At 45.7% G+C, this 20,927-nt stretch overlaps 1 protein-coding gene across 2 annotated transcripts in view; it reads right to left on the minus strand.

Moving 5' to 3' along the window:
* COL4A6 (collagen type IV alpha 6 chain) overlaps positions 1-20,927 on the minus strand; it is a 390,567-nt gene that overhangs the window by 246,026 nt on the left and 123,614 nt on the right. For both annotated transcript variants that reach the window (XM_070759516.1, XM_070759518.1), the window contains exon 3: positions 2,987-3,070. In XM_070759516.1, the coding sequence (XP_070615617.1) occupies positions 2,987-3,070 (84 nt within the window). The remainder of the gene's footprint in view (positions 1-2,986; positions 3,071-20,927) is intronic.

Below are 20,927 nucleotides of genomic sequence, written 5' to 3' on the forward strand. Positions count from 1 at the left end.
AAGTAATGCACCACCAGAAAGTAATGCACTGCATTTTTTTTCTCAGCCTACAGTAATGGTATCAATGCAAAACTTTAGATATACATTATTTGAATTGTCAGGAGCAAGTGTGTAAATTTTGCATTTCTTCAGAGAGATAGCGTAACTGCAGCAGTGTTTCAAAATGGCATCTGTAAGTGATATATGTTACAAGCAGCATGTTGACTTTGAATTTCTCACTGTGGAGAAAGAAACTGTTGGGAACATTCACAAACGTTTGTGTACAGTGTATGGAGAATCTGCAGTCGGCAGAAATACGGTTATTCACTGGGCACAGAGGGTGAGGGTGAAGAGCTGATTCGCACAGTGCAGAAATGGCTTTGTGACCAAGGAGTGGTACCGACAGGGCATAAACGCCCTTGTGTCTCGCTGGAGGAAGGCCATAGAACAGGACGAAGATTACGCAGAAAAATATGAAGTGTAGAAGAAACATCATTCTTTCTTGTGTGTAAGTTTCATTGTGTTAATAAATAATTATTGAAGAAAAAAATGGCAACCCTTGTATATGTATATGAAGAGGCAGTAGCCATCACGATCTCTAGAACGTTTAAAATTTATTTAAAACTACTAAAAAAACTACTAAGGTTTCATCAGTCCTCTACTGCAGCGTTTCCCAACCGGTGTGCCGCAGCACAGTAGTGCGCCGCGAGACATGGCCAGGTGTGCCACGAGAAGTTCCAGCTGGGCGGGGCGCTGCTGGCGCACCTGCCTGAGTGTCATCCTGTGGATGGTCTTGGGCTTCACAGTCGCTTCCTGGTTCCCTCTCCTCCCACCAAGCCGTCTCCCGCCGTCGCCTCCCACCAAGCCGTCTCCCGTTGCCGTGGGTTCCTCGAGTGGGAGCTGCCGCTTCCCTCCGTCCAGCTCAGCCACGCTGCCGTAGAAAGCACAGAGGTTATTGCCACCGCTTCTGCCTCCACTCAGGGAGCCACCGTGGTCACCGCGCCTTTTCCTCTCGCTCAGCTCAACCACGGTGGCTCCCTGAGTGGAGGCAGAGGTGGCGGCAATAACCTCTGCACTTTCTACGGCAGCGTGGCTGGGCTGCCTGGAAGGAAGCGGCAGCTCCGAGGAATGAGGCGCTGGCCGTAGACACAGGCGGAGGGAGGAGAGGGAACCAGGAAGCAACCGTAAAGCCCAAGACCAGCCACAGGACGACCTTCAGCCAGGGGCACGGGAACCGCACGCAGCCATGGTGGGAGCAGCATGAGGTAGCAACGAGGCGCGAGGACAAGCAGGCAGCTTGGCGGAGGGGAAGTGCTGAGGGGCTCTCCTCCTTCCCCACCCCCGCGCTTCTCTCCCGCCCTGGCTTTCGCTTCGCCCCATGATTTCCCCGCAATTTCATCCAGGCCACCTCTTGCCTCCTTTTGAACTGCGGGGAAATCTGCGGGCGAAGCAAAAGCCAGGGCGGGAGAGAAGCGCGGGGGTGGGGAAGGAGGAGAGCCCGTCAGCGCTTCCCCTCCGCCAAGCTGCCTGCTTGTCCTCGCGCCTCGTTGCTACCTCCTGCCTTTTTCCAGGGGCCTTTGGAAGGCACCCAGGGAAGGGGGGGATTGGGGGTGGCTTCTCGTCCTCCTCATCCGGCTGCTAACGCCCGCCCGGTCCCTCTTGCAGTCCCTTCACCGAGCGCTTTTGTCCCAGGCTGTCAGCGAAAGGGCTGCAGGACAGGCGGGGCAGGCGTTCTTCTCACAGCTGAGGCAGGATTTGGAATGTCGGGTGTGTGTGCGCGCCCCTGCCACCCGGAACATTTAAAATAAGAAAAACCTTTGCCGGCCTCCGCAGAGAAGAAAGGAAGAGAGAGAAAGAGAGAGAGAGCAAGAGAGACATAGCAAGAGAGGCAGAGAGAGAGAGAGAGCAAGAGAGACATAGCAAGAGAGGCAGAGAGAGAGAGAGACAGAGAAAGAGAAAGAGAAAGAAAGAAAGAGAGCTAGCAAGAGAGAGAGAAAGAGAGACAGAGAAAGAGAGACAGAGAGAGAGAGAAAGAGATAGCAAGAGAGAGAGAAAGAAAGAGAGAGAATGAAAGAGATAGCAAGAGAGGCAGAGAGCAAGGGAGAGAGAAAGACATATAGGGAGGGAAGGAGGGAGAGAGAAAGAGAGCAAAAAAGAGGAAGAAAGAAAGAGGGATGGAGAGAGAGAAAGAAGGGAAGGAAGGAAGAGAGAGAAAGAGTGAGGGAGAAATAGAGCGAAATGGAGGAAGATTTTTTTTTGTCAAAACTTCTCTTTAGCCGCCACCCCACCCCACCCCGTTCAGTGTTCCCCAGGATTTTGAAAATATGAATAATGTGCCGCGGCTCAAAAAAGGTTGGGAAACACTGCTCTACTGACTTCATCAGAGTTTAAAATCCCTAGTGTAAAATTTGACAGTAGAGACAAAAACTTAGTAGTTTTTTAGTAGTTTTAAATAAATTTTAAATATTCCGGAGATTGTGATAGCTACTGTTTCTTCATTTATAACTATACCTGGAACTCGTATTTTTACAATAATTCTTAATATGTATATGTATACATATACGTATATTGTATATTTATATGTATATTTGTATGTGTGTGTATATACAGTTCTTGGCATATTCGGGTTTCTTCCAGTGTAGGTTTCAGAGATTTCTGGCGTTTCAGAGATTTCTGGCGACATTTCAACGAGGTCTCACTTGTCATCTTCAGGCTGGTGTTCCTGTCCTTGTTCGCCCTAGTACAAGGACAAAAGCCCCAGCCTGAAGATGACGAGTGGGACCTCGTCAAAATGTCACCAGAAATCTCTGAAACCTACACGGGTAGAAACCCCAATATGCCAAGACCTATATTTATATGTATGTATGTACCGTATGTATGCATGTATATGCATAAATAACATATATAATTTATATAAGAGTGGGCATCAGAATTTCATTTTTTAACGTGTACCAGTGTGTTCACAGAAAAAAGTGACAATGAAGATTATTATTGCAACTCGTCTTACCCGGGCCCCTTTTTCCGGGAAGCACTTGCAGCCAGCTGTACAATCACGACCACCACAGACTCCATGATAAAATTTCTTCCCACCCTGTTAAAGAGAAAAGGAAACAAGAACAACAGTTAACAACATGGCACCTCTAACCCTCATTCATCTCCCTCCGAAAACATTCATTCAATGGCCATTTGGACAAGTTTTGTTCATCAGTTGCAAAATCTGGCTCATCTCAGACTAGGCACCGAATTGCCGCTTGTGATGAAGTAAAAAATAGCTCTGGTCTCCTCTCATTCGAAAAGCCAGAGCTGTTGATGTCCACTTGTCCAAAGTGAGTCAATATAATATAAGACCACTGTTCCTAGAACAGTGATAGCAAACCTTTTTTCCCTTGTGTGCCAAAAGCATGTGCGCACATGCTTTTTCACATGTGCGTGTGCCCACACCCATAATTCAGTGCCTGGGGAGGGTGAAAATTGCCCCCCTGGAGACCTTCTGGAGGCCAGAAACAGCCCATTACCCAACTGCTGGTAAGCCCGTTTTTCACCCTCCCCATTTTTCACCCTCCCCCATCCCCCTGGAGGCCATCCAGAAGCCGGAAATGCCCAACCAGAGCCCTCATGCAAGCCAAAAATCGGTTGGCTGGTGCGCACATGCGTGCTGGAGCTGAGCTTGGGCAACGGCTCGCATGCCAGCAGATATGGCTCCGCGTGCCACCTGTGGCACCCGTGCCATAGGTTCGCCATCACTGTCCTAGAACAACATCTAGTGTGGCTAAAAAGGCCAATCTGAGAGTGGCAATCGCTTCCACACTGAGGGCAGATTCATTCTGTCCCCTGCCTGGCCCCTGGATTTCGCTGGTTCTGGGACTGACCTTTTGCCTCAGCCTGCCTGTAAATATAAATAATAAATAAAATAAATAAATAAGCGTCTCCTCGAAATGGAGAAGACCAGGCTGTATCTTTAGCCTCCAAGCTGAACAATCAGAGGTCAAGATTTCCCAGCTGTTAATGTCCATTCCCGAGGCCTTTAAATCCCTCTTACAGATATCCTTATATCACAACTGTGGTCTTCCTCTGGGACGCTTTCCCTGCACTAGTTCACCATACAGAAGATCTTTCGGAATCTGCCCACCATCCATTCTCACAACCTGCCCAAGCCAGCAAAGACAACACTGTTTTAAATTGGACCAATATAAATCACATAGCATCATTGTTGTGAGCCGCCCCGAGTCTACGGAGAGGGACGGCATACAAATCTAATAAATAATAATAATAATAATAATAATAATAATTATTATTATTATTATTATTATTATTATTATTATCTCCCAAGCTCTCCTACTGGTTCTGCAGAAAGAGATGAAAAAACCCACTTATGACCCTAGATTGCTGAATCTCAAAACGTTAATATCCAAAGTAATCAATTATCAAATGGCAAAATACTGGAAACAGCAATAGAACTTAGACTTGCATACCGCATACAGATCTCTCTGAGAGGTTTACAGAGTCAGCCTTTTGCCCCCAACAATCTGGGTCCTCATTTTATAAACTTCAGAAGGATGGAAGGCTGAGTCAACCTTGAGTTGGTCAGGATCGAACTTCTGGCAGTGGGTAGGGTCAGCTTATAACACAGCATTCTAACTACCGAGCCAGCACAGCTCATGCAGATAAGTAAGTTTGGGCACATAAGTTATATTGGGAGTCAGGTTGTGTGGGTTTTATTCTTTTCTAGCTGGTGCATTACAAATAGAGCCATGTGTTTAACCTAATGCGAATACAGTGGTAAACAGTGTTCCCTCTAATTTTTTTTCAGGGTGAGCGGAAAAGTATAGTGTCTGAGCGACAGTCCCTTTGGGACTGGGCGGCATATAAGTATAAATAAATAAATGAATGAATGAATGAATAAATAAATAAATAAATAAAGTAACTGTGGGCATGCGCTATCACACGAGCGAGTTCTTGCATCCACAATTCTATCCTTTCTCTGTCTTCCTCCCTCTTTCCTTCCTCCCTCTTTCCTTTCTATCTCTCCCTCCCTCCCTCTTTCCTTTCTATCTTTCTCCCCCTGCCTTTCTACAAGCCCTTCCTTTTCCCTCTCCCTATCCTACTACCCCCCTCTCCCTCCCTCTTTCCTTTCTATCTCTCCCTCCCTCTTTTCTCCCTCCCTCTTTTCTTTCTTTCTATCTCTCCCTCCCTCTTTCCTTTCTCCCTCTTTCCTTTCTATCTCTCCCTCCCTTTTCTCCCTCCCTCTTTCCTTTCTATCTCTCCCTCCCTCTTTCCTTTCCATCTTTCTCTCCCCCTGCCTTTCTCCAAGCCCTTCCTTTTCCCTCTCCCTATCCTATTACCCCCCTCTCCCTCCTTTCTATCTCTCCCTCCCTCCCTCTTTCCTTTGTATCTCTCCCTCCCTCCCTCTTTCCTTTGTATCTCTCCCTGCCTCTTTCCTTTGTATCTCTCCCTCCCTCTTTCCTTTGTATCTCTCCCACCCTCCCTCTTTCCTTCTCCCTCTTTCCTTTCTATCTCTCCCTCCCTTTTCAATGCACGGCGCTTTCCTGGGCAGATGGCTTTGCTGACCGGAGAAGCGAGCAATCCAGGAGTCCGGATCCGGGACTGTGTGGCTTTGCACCATGAAGAGAAAACAGCTCCAGCAGCAGGTAAAAGTCGGCCGGGCTACCGGGAGGCGGAGGCGGCGCGTGGCCGAGTGCCGGGGACGCCTGGAAGGGCGAGGGGGTGGATGGCTGCTGTCACCGCCGAGCCGGGCTCACGGCACACCTGACATGAGGGCCCCCGTGGAGAGGTAAGAGGCCCACTCGTCGCCCCCCCCCAGCCCTCTTCGTTGGCACACACCTCCACGGAGGCTTATAGGCCTAGCGGCGGGCCGCGCACTGCTAGCCCTCTTCGACGGCAAACCCCCCCCCATGGAGGCTTATAGGCCTAGTGGTGGGGCCGCACACTGCTAGCCCTCTTCGATGGCAACCCCCCCCCATGGAGGTTTATAGGCCTAGCGGCGGGCCGTGCACAGCCAGCCATCTTCGATGGCAACCCCCCCTACAGAGGCTTACCTTACCTTGCACGGCCGGCAGCTAAACAACCGTTTGGCTGCCGAGGGGCGGGGCCGGGCTGGGGAGGAGAAAATCCGGAATTTAAGGGGCGGGGAAGAAAATGGGCCTGCAATTGGCCGGCCCCTTTCTTTCCCGCCTTTCCTTAAGGAACTGTTGCTGCCCTATGTTGTAGAGCAGCAGCAGTTCTCATTTCAAATTTCACCGTGGAGGTCGGTCCTCCGCGCTAAATTTGAAATTCCCCGGGCTGAGAGGTAAAAACCTCTGTGCTATAGCGTACTGCGCAGCTTAGAGGGAACTATGGTGGTAACTCTACCTAAGAACGCTTCTACTTAAGAACTTTTCTAGATAAGAACCGGGTGTTCAAGATTTTTTTTGCCTCTTCTTAAGAACCATTTTCTACTTAAGAACCCGAGCCCGGAAAAATTTCCCAGGAAATTTGAGAGGGGCATGAAGGCCCAGTCTGTTTTCTGCCATTCCCCCTGCGTTTCTCTCTCTGGCCCAGTGTATGGGAGGCAGCCTCGCGTCGGGTGTATGGGAGGTATGTGCTCCTCCTCGCCACCTCAGAGTCCCTCTTTTTTTTTAAGCCTTAAAGTTTTGGATTTTTTTTTTATTCTCCTCACCTCACCTTCTTCCTTCAGCGGCGACTGTCTTCCTCCTCTTCTTCTTCCTCCTCCTCCCACCCAAATTCCGAGCTTTTATTTCTTTCCTAATGGGTTTGCTTTTACATTGATTCCTATGGGAGAAATTGCTTCTACTTACAAATTTTTCTACTCAAGAACCTGGTCACGGAACAAATTAAGTTCTTAAGTAGAGGTACCACTGTATATTGCATTTTTAATTGTTGTAGCAAGGGAGAATATATTAATCTATTTTAGATTTTGGATCTGGGATCCCAGCTGTCTTTCTTCGGCTACCAACACCTGACTGGGTTTTCAAAATATTAGATAATCTCACAGCAGAACAACTACTTTAAATCAACCCTGCCTAAACTTAAGCCCGGGTAAAAGAATTCATTTTAAAAATAAGAAAACATGTCGTATGAAATACCATCTTCATATCCTACTTCTAACTTTCTTCTGCTTTGCTTGTCCATAAAGATCATCCTGCTTGCTCACTTGTGAATGAATGAAATCTGAGCAGGGGAGGAAGTGCAACAGGGCCAGTTGGCAAAAAACCAGGTGCGGCCTGTCACACAAGCATTTTATTCACGGAAGAGGCTTCTGTGGGCCCTGCTAAGTGACTGAAATAGCAGGTTAAAGCATGCAGTCATCAAAATCAGCTTTTGACCTTCTGGAAAGGAAATCCCAGTATTTTCCTTTCCTTTTGGAACCAATAGAAAGGGTTCCTTGGGCTTTAGTCAGGAGTTAAGACCCCTGCTTAACCCAATAAGATATGATTGATATCAGAATAATGCAGGATTTTCACCAATAAGTATAACTGGAGTCTAGCTAGGATGCAGTTTAAGGTGAGTAAACCCATAAAGGAGAATAGCCAATATGGGCAGTCCTCGACTTATGGCCACAAATGAGTCAGAAATTTCTGCTGTTGAGACAATCGTTAAGTGAATTTTGCCCCATTTTGTGACCTTTCTTGCCAAAGTTGTTAAATAAATCAACACAGTTATTAAGTTGGTAATACGGTCGTTAAATAGAAGATTTAAATGAAGCTGGCTTCTCCTCTGAAGCCAAAAGGTCGCAAAAGGGGATCACATGACCCCAGGATACTGCAACCGTCATGAATATGAATCACTTGCCAAGCATCCAAATTTTGATCCTGCGACCATGAAGTTGCAGCAACGATCATAAATGTGAAAAATGGTCATAAGTCCCTTTTTTCAGTGCCATAGTAACTTTGAATGGCCATTAAAAATGAATGACTGTATGTCAAGCCGGTGCAGAAGTTGGTGAAAATTAACAGGTTGCCACATTATCTATAGAAGACCTGATGTTTATGGGAACTTGGGGGGGGGGGTGATTTTCAGGAGGGAACAGATGCAGCCACAAAGCATTCTTTTGAGGTGTTCAAGGCTATCCTATTCCCACCCACTTGGGTGGAAGCAGAGGAAGGACTTGCCACACTGGCACAATCTGAGTGGGCAACGTGACAAGTTTGGGGGGGGGGGGGAAACAAGGGATGTGAACTTTCAACTGGGTGGGAAACTCAGATTCAGGTTTCCCAGTGCAGGTGGCAGGATGGCTATGGAAATAAATTGGAACCTTGAGGAGTACTTTGAGTCGGACTCTGATTTAGTTTGGATGTTACCTGTATTGTCTTTTCTCTAATCAAGCAAGACAATTTAGCTATGTCTGCAAATCCCATTGCCTTTAGCAAACATTCCTCTGTTGTGTTCAGTCTTTCCAGCATTGAGCATATAATATCTGTCTGTAGTTGTCATATATAATGATTAGTGCTTTGTAAAAGAGTGATTTGTACATCTTAGCTCAGGAGCAGCAAACCCTATGATTGTTCCAGGCTGCCTCCAAATCGAGTAAACTATAGTTACTGTTGTGGTTAGCTCTGGCCCAGCTCCTGCCCCAAGGACTGTGGGTGTGGGGGAGACATCCACATGCTGCAGGCCTGTTTTGCCCCCGGTGGAATCTGATGATGAAGGCTCCTCTGACCAAGAAGACATGAGTGACAGGGAGGAGGAAAGTGGCAGACAGCTCAGAAGGAGATCAATTATCTAGCTCCTCCTTGGATTCAGAACAAGAGTTAATGATACAGCCAGGCATGCGGAGAGCGATGCATAGGCAACAACAACTGAGAGATTATTATCAAAGAAAATGAGGCCACCTGTGGTTGGGTGGGGCTGTGGTAATTAGTGAGGCTGCTATAAAGAGCAGCCTGTGGGTTTGGCCATTGTGGAGGATTATCTGATCGTTGTGTTTCATGACTGCTTTACTGACTTTGACTTTTTGTGTGCTGATTTTTCCCTGCTTTGAAACTAAACCAGAGCAAAGGTTGTTTCACTTTGGGAAAGAAGGACTTTGAATTGCCTCACAGCTGCAAGCTAAGTATCACAGGACTGATAAGGGACTTGTACAAATTACCAGTTTGTTTGGAGACTAGTGCTCTTTGCTATATCAAAAGAGGGATTAGTTTAAGTGAATTTTCATTATAAAGAACATTGTTTTGAATTTTCAAATGTGTGTGTGTCTGAAATTTGTACCTGTGAATTTTTGGGAGGAGTCTACCAGAGAGCCTGACAGAACAGTTACAATAATATCTGTTTAGAGGCAAGTTACCAATTGATACATCACACCAGCCATTGCCCCATTCATTTTGCAAGTTCCCTTGGTGACAAAGCAGTAGAACAGTGCAACTTTTTTCTTTCTTTAACTGATCCTTAGAAAAGGGAAAATAACTAGAGATTCCAAAAATGTCAGGCCCGGGCCAAGGCTATTAGATTTCATACAAAGGCTCGGATTATCTAATAGGCGGCTTATAGGATTAGAGAATATTGCATTTGTGGTTCTTAATTGGAATACATGCAAGCTAGGTTGGAGAAGAGAAAGTAAAGCATTCAGGACTGGGGCACAGTAAGAAAGGGAGGATATTTTCCACGCCACCATGTGTGCATAAAATCTGAGGGGCAGCTCCACTGTTTAAACCTCAAACGAAATTAATTGTGGAATTAATACGCATGGAAAGCAGCACCAGCCTTAAAACCATCTATTTTAGGATACAGTCTATCACAATCTTAGTCCAGTGCATGTAATGCGATCCAGTGCATGTAATTTGTCTTAAGAAGGCTGTAAGTAAAACTTAAAACAAAATGTAAAGGCATCCATACAACAATCTGATTTGAATTCAAGAGTGAAGGCCCCCAGAAAGAATTGGTGCCTAAATTTATATAAAATGAGATGACATTTAAAATTTACAAAAATGTCACATTATCTAAAATTTATGTAAAATGTGATATAGAAGTCAAACAAACAAACAAACAAACAAACAAATACAATTATCCAAAAAATAAATAAAATAGTCTACGGAGAGGGGCGGCATACAAATCTAATTAATAATAATAATAATAATAATAATAATAATAATAATAATAACAACAATAAAATGATGTAAAATACAAACACAAAATCTAGGCACAAGCATTGTAAGAAAAGACAACTCAACTCAATATAGTCTGATTAGAAGATCTGAGGATCAATCTGAAAATAAATCTGATTCACAGAACATAGAATACTTTGGAAGGGACCCTGGAGGTCTTCTAGTCCAACCCCCTGCATTCCACACCAATTGCTGTCAAGTCTCTTCTTCAAATTCTCCAGTGATGGACCACCCAGATCTTGCAAAGATCAACGGGGATGGGACCTCAGTGCTAGATTGGGCCCCAGTGACTATACCCTCTACCTACAGCACAAATGTCCCTTTGAATCCTGAAACGAATGGATTCCTCCTCACCAGCTGTTCAAAAGACCAGAACTTTGTAGGCTCAAATCATCTTCATAGTACGTAGAATAATAGAGTTGGAAGGGATGTTGGAGGTCATCTAGTCCAACCCCCTACCTGTGGAAGGAGATCCTATACCAATGATGGCAAACCTTCTTTTTTTTTTCCTCGGGTGCCAAAAGCATGGGTGTGGGCACGATAGTGTGTACACATATTCCCATCTATAATACAATTCCCTCCCCCCATACCTGCATACACAACACACACACACACACTTAGGTCTCACTGAAGCCTCTGGACTTCCAGTAGGCCTTTTGGGTCCATTGTTCGCCATCCACAGGCTCCGGAGGCTTCCTGGAAGCCTGGGAGGGCAAAAATGACCTCCCCCATGCCCTGGAACATTCAAAATCAGTATGTGCACACTGGAGATGACATAGGACAATGCCTTGCGTGGCTTCAGATAGGGCTGGGTGCGCCATCTGTGGCCCGCGTCCATAGGTTCACCATCACAGTCCTATGCCATTGTAAAAGGAGCAGCGAAGAAGAGCATGAGTCTTCCACCTTTCCAGAATCACAGCTACAGTACAAAGCCTATAGGTTTATGTTTTAGGACTTGAGTGAAATTAATTACTCGTGTAATTTTTAAAAAGAAAGTGTTTTATCTTGAGGCTAGAAAACATTTAGCGGAGGGTTTATTAAGAGCGCAATCTTAGTCCTTTATGTAAAGTTTAGATAGAAATTCTAGAAATTTTATAAAAAGGGGGTAGAAACCAATTCCATTATATATGATTTATACATAGGAAAATTTTACACAAAATAGTTTCATGAAAATATAGAATAAGTTAGAAATATAGTTTATTTCTTTAGTATAATGTGAACAAACACTATGTATTGGATATATTACAATTTTTCTTTATTGCCTTTAGCTATAATACCCTTTATAATACACTATAGATTTTTATGTTACGTTTGTTTGTTTTTTGTTTTCTTTTTTTGTTAGTTGTTGTTTGTACTTCTTTTTTTAATGTATATAATTAATAAAGACTATTTTTAAAAAAGAGTGCAAGCTTCAGTCCATCATTCTATTGGCCTGGATTCTATTGCTGCCCTCGATGCTGTGTTTCACCTTTGGTTCACAAGTAGTTTTTGACTTACATCCATTCATTTAGCAACCGTTCAAAGTTACAATGGCACTTGGAAAAAAAGAGACTTATGACTGGTCCTCCCACTTACAATCATGGCAGTATCCATATTGTCATGTGGTCAAAATTTAGGTGCTTGCAAATTGGCATGTATTTAGGATGGTGGTAGCATCCCAGGATTATGTGATCAACATTTGCTGGCTTTTTTTTTTTTTTGTAAAATGTTTTTATTGAAATTCTTTAATTCAAAACATAAACAGATAATACAAGACAAACAACACAACAACATCAATGAAGAAAGAAAAAAAATGAAAAAACACAATTACAAACAACAATAACGTAAGCTCACATCACGGGAGAAAATATATACAGTATATTCCTGTATTAATAATTATAAGATAATTATAATGATGTTACTGGCTTCTGACAAGCAAAGTCAAAAGAGAAGCCAGATTCACTTAACTACCACAGGAATTTGCTTGTCAGCCAAAAAATCTGACATGACTCACTTAACAACTGCCTTGTTTAGCAATGGAAATTCTAGTCCCAATTATGATTGAAAGTCAAGAACTTCCTGTATTGAATAAATCAGGGGTCCCCAACCTTGGCAACTTTAAACCTGGTGGACTTCAACTCTCAGAATTCCCCAGCTTCTCTGGGAGTTGAAGTCCGCCAGGCTTAAAGTTGCCAAGGTTGGAGACTCCTGGAATAAATCACAAGCTGCTATGTGTACACTCCAAAGAAAGGATCCAATTTGAGCCAGTCACCAGAACCAGTGATTTAGACTTCCAAGTCTTTGAACTTGTGCTGGCGGCTAAAACCTATGAAGAACAGTTGCAGGACCTGGGTATGTCTAATTTAAGGAAAAGAAGGAGACATGACAGCAGGGTTCCAATATCTCAGGGGTGGCCACAAAGAAGAAGGAGTCAACGTATTCTCCAAAGCACCTGGAGGTAGGACAAGAAGTTAACTACTTGGAAACTAACCAAGGAGAGAACCAACCTAGATTTAAGGAGAAGATTTTTGACAGAACAATTAATCAGTGGAACAGCTTGCCTCCAGAAGTTGTGAATGCCCCAATATTGCAAGTGTTTAAGAAGATATTGGTGTAGGGTTTCTTGCCTAAATAGGAAGTTAGAGTAGAAGACCTCCAAGGTCTCTTCCAACTCTATTGTTCCTGTTGTTATCATCATCCTCATCCTCATAAATCTTGAGAGACAACCTTTTTTCAAGAGGCAACTGGTCTTCCTTGTTTTTCTTTGAAGATGTTTCACTTCTCATTCGAGAAGCTGAAGAGCTGGAGAAACCTCTTTGGAGGTGAAGCAAAGCATTTGTATTGGACAAAATAAATAAATAAAATAAATCTTCAACGAAAACCAAGGAAGTCCTGTTGCCTCTTGAAAAAGCACCTTTGGGACCACCATGACCTGGATGATTGAGGATCTCCATAAACACAGAGAGAAATTCCCTAAGGAGGGGCTCCCATAAAATTCCAAAACCTTGGGAGATTAAATCTCTGGTCCCAATGACTCAGATTGGATCCTGCAATATTATCCTGGTACAAGTATATTTGCCTTTATTCGTGATACCAAAGAAAGTCCAAACTGTTTCATAAACCACGGCCGCTGGCTTCACACAATATGCCAAGCAAGCAACAGTGGGTTTTGAATTAGTTTGCTACCATTCTGCGCATGCGCAGAGGCATCCCGAGTGGGTGGGCGGACGGATTTTCCCAGCACCACTGCTACTGGTTCTAAGAACTGGTCTGAACCGGGAGCAGTCCACCACTATAAGTGATACTTAAACGAGTGTGCAAAACCCAACCTCCGTCGATCTGTATTATTCTCCATTCCATCCATAAATCGCTTCTATGTATAGGAAAGAACTTTACAGGCTGGCAAAAAAAAAACCAACAAAAGAATGTACTGGACAGATTTATCTCCTTCACAGTCAGAACAAAACTGTCTTGAGTCCCATGCAATAAATTAAAAAATTGCTTTTAAACATAGGCTGCCTCTATCATTCCTCTCACAAGGCTGAAAACTGAACATATTTCTCAGTGAGACAGGCAAAGCAGCCTCATTAGCCTGTTCAAATTACTCAGGCTCTGATTTAGTTTCTAAATTAGAACCCATATCCATCTTAAATGTAGACAGGGTGGAACCAATCCCACATGGAGCCAGTTTTACATCCCAATAATAAGCCCCAAATACAATAAGCCTCCAAGTCTTCGGAGAGGGGCGGCATACAAATCTAATAAACTATAAACTAAACTATACTGAGTGCGTATTTTCAGTGGCATCTCCAGCTCCTAGAACAAGCTTCCTGCATATCTGGCTTGAAGGGCACATTAGATCAAAATGAATAAACCTGACCAAACTGTTTCTTCCTGCTGCTCTTTTTAAAACCTGCACTTCTGAAAACAGACCAGAGGCAGCTTAAGGTCCAGAGGTGCTAGTTCAGACCAGTTCTTTAAGAATTGGTAGCGGGAATTTTCTTCTGCTTGCTGAACTGGAAGCGATGGCTGGCTGGTCACATCCCCGAACTGGCTCTCTTAGCAGCGCCATAGGCACCGCCATCTTGTTTTTTGCTTCTGCACATTATTATTATTATTATTTATTGGATTTGTATAACGCCCCTCTCCCCTCTACACAGAAGCTGCTTTTTGAAGACCAGCCCTGTGGGCCCTTACCAGTCACTGGGAGCTATGTGGTAGAAGGCGGTCTCGAAGATAGTCTGGTCTTAAGCCATGTAGGTAATGACCAACACTTTGAATTACATCCGGAGACAAATCGGGAGCCACTGCAATTCGCGGAAGATTGGGGTAAAGTGGGTGTACTTAGGTTCACCCACAACAACTCACGCAGCTGTATTCTGGACCAAATGTCGTCTCCGAACATTCTTCAGGGGTAGCCCCATGTAGAGCGTGTTGCAATAATCTAACTGTGAGGCAACAAAGGCATGAGTGATTGTGAGAAGAGCCTCCTGATCCAAGTAGGGTCGCAATTGGTGCACTAGGTGAACCTGTGCAAAGGTCCTGGAGCTACAGCTGTCAAGTTTGTTTGTTTGTTTGTTTATTTGATTGACTTTTATGCCACCCTTCTCCTTAGACTTTGGGCGGCTTACAACATGTTAGCAATAAACAGCATATTTTCCCCACAATCTGGGTCCTCATTTTACCCACCTTGGAAGGATGGAAGGTTGAATCAACCTTGATCCGGTGATGAGATTTGAACCACTGACATGCAGATCTAGTAGTCAGCTTTAGTGGTCTGCAATACTGCACTCTACCCACTGTGCCACCTCAGCTCTTAATGTTGGACTAATTAGACTAATATTGGTCTAATCTTACTTGCAAGTCTAGGAGGACATGTAAATTGTGAACTCACTTTGAGGAGGGCAATTTCTCTCTCTCTCTCTCTCTCTCTCTCTCACACACACACACACAAACCGAACCAAGGATGGGCAGCCAATATAGTCTTTCGGAGGCAATACCCACAGCCACTTGGTCTTATCAGGGTTAAGTCTGAGCCTGTTAACTCTCAGCCTGACCCTCACAGCCTCCAGGCACAGCACATCATATCCACTGCTTTATTGAAATGATGTGGGGTGGAGATATATAACTGGGTGTCATCAGCATATTGCTGATACCTCACCCCATGTCATCAGATGATCTCATCCAGTGGTTTCATGTAGATGTTAAATAGGAGAGGAGAGAGGACCAAACCCTGAGGCACCTCTCAATAGATGGGTCTGGCAGTCGACCCCTGTCCTCCTACCAATACTAACTGTGATCAGCCAGAGATAGGAGGAGAGTATTTTTTTTCTTTTTTCTTTTTTCAATGTGTGTAATTGTTTGACTTAACTGTTTATATGTTTTGTTTTTAAAGTATATATTTCAATAAAAACTATTTTTTATTTTTTTAAAAAGGAGAACAACCACTGTAACATGGTGCCTCCCACTCCCAACTCCCTTAGTTGTTGCAGAAGGATATCTTAGTCAATGGTGTCAAAAGCAGCTGAGAGGTCAAGTAGCACCAAGATGGAGGAATAGCCTCCAATAGGAGGGGAGGGGGCACCAGTCTCTGGGGTGACAGAGGGTTGGAATATTCCGGTGTTGCTGGGGAGAGGCAGATATGGTGGGGGCCACGGAGTTAGCCGTTCCAGGGGAACGAGGGATCGTTGCTTAATAACAATCCCTTGTTCTGGCTCCATGAGCTCAATCTTGGGTACTGGTGATGAGTGTAATTCTGGCCCTGGGCTCAGGTTGCTGCTGCTCAATGCCCGATTGGTGGTAAATAAAGCTCTCCTCATCCGGGATTTAATCCTGGATGAGGAGGCCGACCTGGCATGTATTACTGAAACCTGGCTGGGCCCAGAGGGAGGAATTCCTCTCTCTGAAATTTGCCCAGCCAGGTTTCAGATATGGCATCAACCTCGACCCCAGGGAAGGGGGGGGGAGTGGCTATTATAGCCAGGGAGTGCCTTTGCCTACGTGAACTCATTGCTCCAGAGATTGCGGGTTGCGAGTCTCTCTTGATGAAGTTGGACTTAGGGGTTCAGGTGGGCTTGTTTCTCACGTACCTGCCTCCCAGCTGCGTGTCAAAAGCCCTGCCTGTGCTGCTCGAGGAGGTAGCCAGGTTGGCAGGGGAGTTCCCTGGACTTATTGTCTTGGGGGACTTCAACCTGCCGTCACTCGGCGAAGCCTCTGGACTGGCACAGGAGTTCATGGCCACCATGACAGCCATGGATCTGACTCAAGTAATACAGGATCCGACTCACGAGGGAGGACACACACCCGACATGGTATTCCTCTCCGAGCAATTGAGTAATGGTCTGAGACTAAGGGGCTTAGAAGCATTGCCTTTGTCATGGTCAGACCATTTTCTACTACGGCTTGACTTCCTGGCTCCAATCCTTCCCCGCAGGGAGGCGGAAGCAATTAAGATGTTCTGCCCCAGACGCCTGATGGACCCAGAGGGCTTTCAGACGGCGCTTGGGGTTATTCCAGATACACTCGTCAACAGTTCGGCGGAGTCTCTTGCGGAGGCCTGGAACAAGGCTGCAGAGGCTCTTGACCGGATTGCGCCTTTGCGACCTCTCCGTGGCGCCGGACCCCGTAGAGCTCCATGGTTCAACGAGGAGCTCCGGGAGTTGAAACGCCAGAAGAGACGTCTAGAGAAGCGATGGAGGAAGAGTAAGTCTGAATCTGATCGAACACTTGTAAGAGCTTTTATTAAGACTTACAAAGTGGCGCTCAAGGCGGCAAGATGCGCGTACCATGCCACCTTGATTGCATCAGCGGAATCCCGCCCGGCCGCTCTGATTAGGGTGACCCGCTCCCTTCTTAATCAGGGGGGAGTTGGGGAGCCCTTACAGAGCAGTGCCGAGGATTTTAACACGTTTTTCGCTGATAAAATCGCTCAGATCCGGGCCGATCTCGACTCCAATTGGAAAACAGAGTCGACTGACAACAAGTCAGTCGAGGTGACTGGGGGCCGTACTTGTCCACCTGTCTGGGAAGAGTTTGATCTGGTGACACCTGATGAAGTGGATAAGGCCATTGGAGCTGTGAGTTCTGCCACGTTTCCTGGATCCGTGTCCCTCCTGGCTGGTCTCGGCCAGCAGGGAGGTGACACGGAGCTGGGTCCAGGAGATTGTCAACGCTTCCTTGGGGAGGGATCCTTTCCAACACCCTATAAAGAGGCGCTCGTGCGCCCCCTCCTCAAGAAGCCTTCCCTGGACCCAGCCGTACTTAATAACTATCGTCCAGTCTCCAACCTTCCCTTTATGGGGAAGGTTGTTGAGAAAGTGGTGGCACTCCAGCTCCAACGGTCCTTGGAAGAAGCCGATTATATAGGTCCCCAGCAGTTGGGTTTCAGGCCCGGTTACAGCATGGAAACTGCTTTGGTCGCGTTGATGGATGATCTCTGGCGGGCCCGGGACAGCGGTTTATCCTCTGTCCTGGTGCTTCTTGACCTCTCAGCGGCTTTCGATACCATCGACCATGGTATCCTTTTGCACCGGCTGGAGGGTTTGGGGGTGGGAGGCACTGTTCTCCAGTGGTTCTCCTCCTACCTCTCCGGTCGGTCGCAGTCGGTGTTAGTGGGGGGTCAGAGGTCGACCCCGAGGTCTCTCCCTTGTGGGGTGCCTCAGGGGTCAGTCCTCTCCCCCCTGCTATTTAATATCTACAGGAAACCGCTGGGTGAGATCATCCAAGGGCATGGAGTGAGGTATCATCTGTACGCTGATGATACCCAGCTTTACCTCTCCACCCCATGTCCAGTCAACGAAGCAGTGGAAGTGATGTGCCGGTGTCTGGAGGCTGTTGGGGCCTGGATGGGTGTCAACAGACTCAAACTCAACCCGGATAAGACGGAGTGGCTGTGGGTTTTGCCTCCCAAGGACAATCCCATCTGTCCGTCCATCACCCTGGGGGGGGATTATTGACCTCCTCAGAGAGGGTCCGCAACTTGGGCGTCCTCCTTGATCCACAGCTCACATTAGAGAACCATCTTTCAGCTGTGGCGAGGCGGGCGTTTGCCCAGGTTCGCCTGGTGCACCAGTTGCGGCCCTATCTGGACCGGGACTCACTGCTCACAGTCACTCATGCCCTCATCACCTCGAGGTTCGACTACTGTAATGCTCTCTACATGGGGCTACCTTTGAAAAGTGTTTGGAAACTTCAGATCGTGCAGAATGCAGCTGCGAGAGCAGTCATGGGCTTACCTAGGTATGCCCATGTTTCACCAACACTCCACAGTCTGCATTGGTTGCCGATCAATTTCCGGTCACAATTCAAAGTGTTGGTTATGACCTATAAAGCCCTTCATGGCACTGGACCAGAATATCTCCGAGACCGCCTTCTGCCGCACGAATCCCAGCGACCGATTAGGTCCCACAGAGTGGGCCTTCTCCGGGTCCCGTCAACTAAACAATGTCGGTTGGCGGGCCCCAGGGGAAGAGCCTTCTCTGTGGTGGCCCCGACTCTCTGGAACCAACTCCCCCCAGAGATTAGAACTGCCCCTACTCTCCTTGCCTTTCGTAAGCTCCTTAAAACCCACCTTTGTCGTCAGGCATGGGGGAACTGAGACATCTCCCCCGGGCATATACAATTTATGCATGGTATGTTTGTATGTATGTTTGCTTAGTAAATGGGTTTTTTAAAATATTTTAAACTATAATTTAGATTTGTCATGAATTGTTGTATTCTGTTGTGAGCCGCCCCGAGTCTGCGGAGAGGGGCGGCATACAAATCTAAATAATAAATAAATAAACAAACAAACAAACAAACAAACAAACAAACAAACAAATAAATAAATAGCCCAAATCTTGGGCTCACGACAAATCATCCAGATATCATTTTCCTGGGCCTTTCTCCGGGAGAGGGGTGACAATAGAACACATGAACAGTTGCATAAGAACTGTTTTCTCAATTGTGACACCAAGAGCACCAAAAAAGGAGAAAATAGTCAAACAAGTGGGAGACATACTCTTTTGTGTATAAATAATTCCACACTTAGCAGGGTGTTGCCGTGAAAGTCTAAACATTTTGAACGGGCAAATGGTAGGTTAAACTGTTTCACAGCCAGGATACAGCATCTTATCATTAAAGGAGAAACCCAAAAGAGGAAGATTAAAAATAGTTAAGAGGGCCACTTCTGTGCAGTGGTTAAGTTACTGGACTAGAAACTGGGAGACCATGAGTTCTAGTCCTACCTTAGATATAAAGCCAGCTGGGTCTGGGCCAGTGGTGGGTTGCTACCAGTTTGTCCCAGATTGGGAAACTGGTAACAGCATGGATGGGCGGCTCCACCCACCCAGATATCTCTGCGTATGTGCAGAAGGGTCCCACGCATGCACACTCCCAATAGTGAACCAGTAGTGATGGAATTTGAAACCCACTACTGCTCTCTCTTTCTCTTTCTCTCTCTCCTTCCCTCCCTCATGGTTAAAAATGGTTATTTTAACCATTTAGTCATGTCCCACTTTTTGTAATTTTATAGCCAAGTGCTCTTCATGCTACCTTGTCAAACACAGCCTCTTTCAGTTGTTGCATGTTCAACTTTGTATCACATTTGATGTTTATCAAGTTAGCTTTGCTTGCCTCTTCTTCTTGTTCCACTAACCATCCCTAGCCTTCTAAAATGGATATGTACTAGACCTGAGATGGCCAACCTATGGCATGTGTACCACAGGTGGCATGCAGAGCCATATCAGAGGGCATGCAAGGTGTTACCCCATGTCAGCTCCAGCATGCATGTGTGTGCTGGCCAGTTCATTTTCAGCCTTCTTTTCTGTTCTTTTTGCTCTCCCTAGGCTTCAGGAAAGCTCCCTGAAGCCTGGGGATGGCAAAAACGGCTCACTGGGGCCACTGGAAGTTCAGAAATGAACTTCTGGGTGGGCCATTTTTTGCTGTTCCTAGGCTTCAGGAGTCCATTGTGAGGCTTGTGCGCAAGCACAGAGGGAAGCATAGGGGTTGTGCACATGCGCGGGAGGGGGTGTGGGTGTGCACCCACATAAGTGCACACCCTTTTGGCATGCAAGCCAAAAATGTTTCATCATCACTGTACTAGACGGTATCATTGTCATCATTTTAGCCATTGTCTTTCCATTGTAGGATGAAGGCCTCTTTTGCATGTTTCCAACTAATATGGTCCTGAGTTTTCTTTTGCGAATTGGGCCCACAATACTTGCTGATGTTGTCGATCCATCTTGATTTAGGTCTCTTTTGTGGACGCTCTTTAATCAAGTAGAATCCACTCTATAACTACTTTGATCCTCCTGCCATCAGTTTTTTGCTCAGTGACTGGCCCATTTCCATTATTATTATTGTTGTTATTATTGTTATTGTTGGTTGTTGTTGTTGTTGTTATTATTATTATTATTATTATTATTATTATTATTATTATTATTATTTCAATACAACACAGCAAAAGAGATCACTATGCTGGATTTCGTATTTCATCACCAGTCGGGCGCTTCCCAAGCACCTAAGACTGAGTGATGTAGCGGCGAATTATGTTTGCCAATCCCAGTAAAGCGGCCTTTTGCAATTGACAGATGGAGATTTTGTCAATTCCGATGGTTTTCAAATGTCTGCTGAGATCCTTTGGCACTGCGCCCAGCGTGCCAAGTACCACTGGGACCACTTTCACTGGCTTATGCCAGAGTCGTTGCAGCTTGATTTTTAGATCTTCGTATTTCACTCATTTCTCTAGCTGCTTCTCCTCAATTCTGCTGTCCCCTGGGATTGCGATGTTGATGATCCATACTTTCTTTTTCTCCACAATCAGGATGTCTGGTGTGTTATGCTTCAGAATTCGGTCAGTCTGAAGTCGGAAGT

Source organism: Erythrolamprus reginae, chromosome 8 (assembly GCF_031021105.1).
Source record: "Erythrolamprus reginae isolate rEryReg1 chromosome 8, rEryReg1.hap1, whole genome shotgun sequence".
Classification (NCBI taxonomy): Eukaryota; Metazoa; Chordata; class Lepidosauria; order Squamata; family Dipsadidae; genus Erythrolamprus; species Erythrolamprus reginae.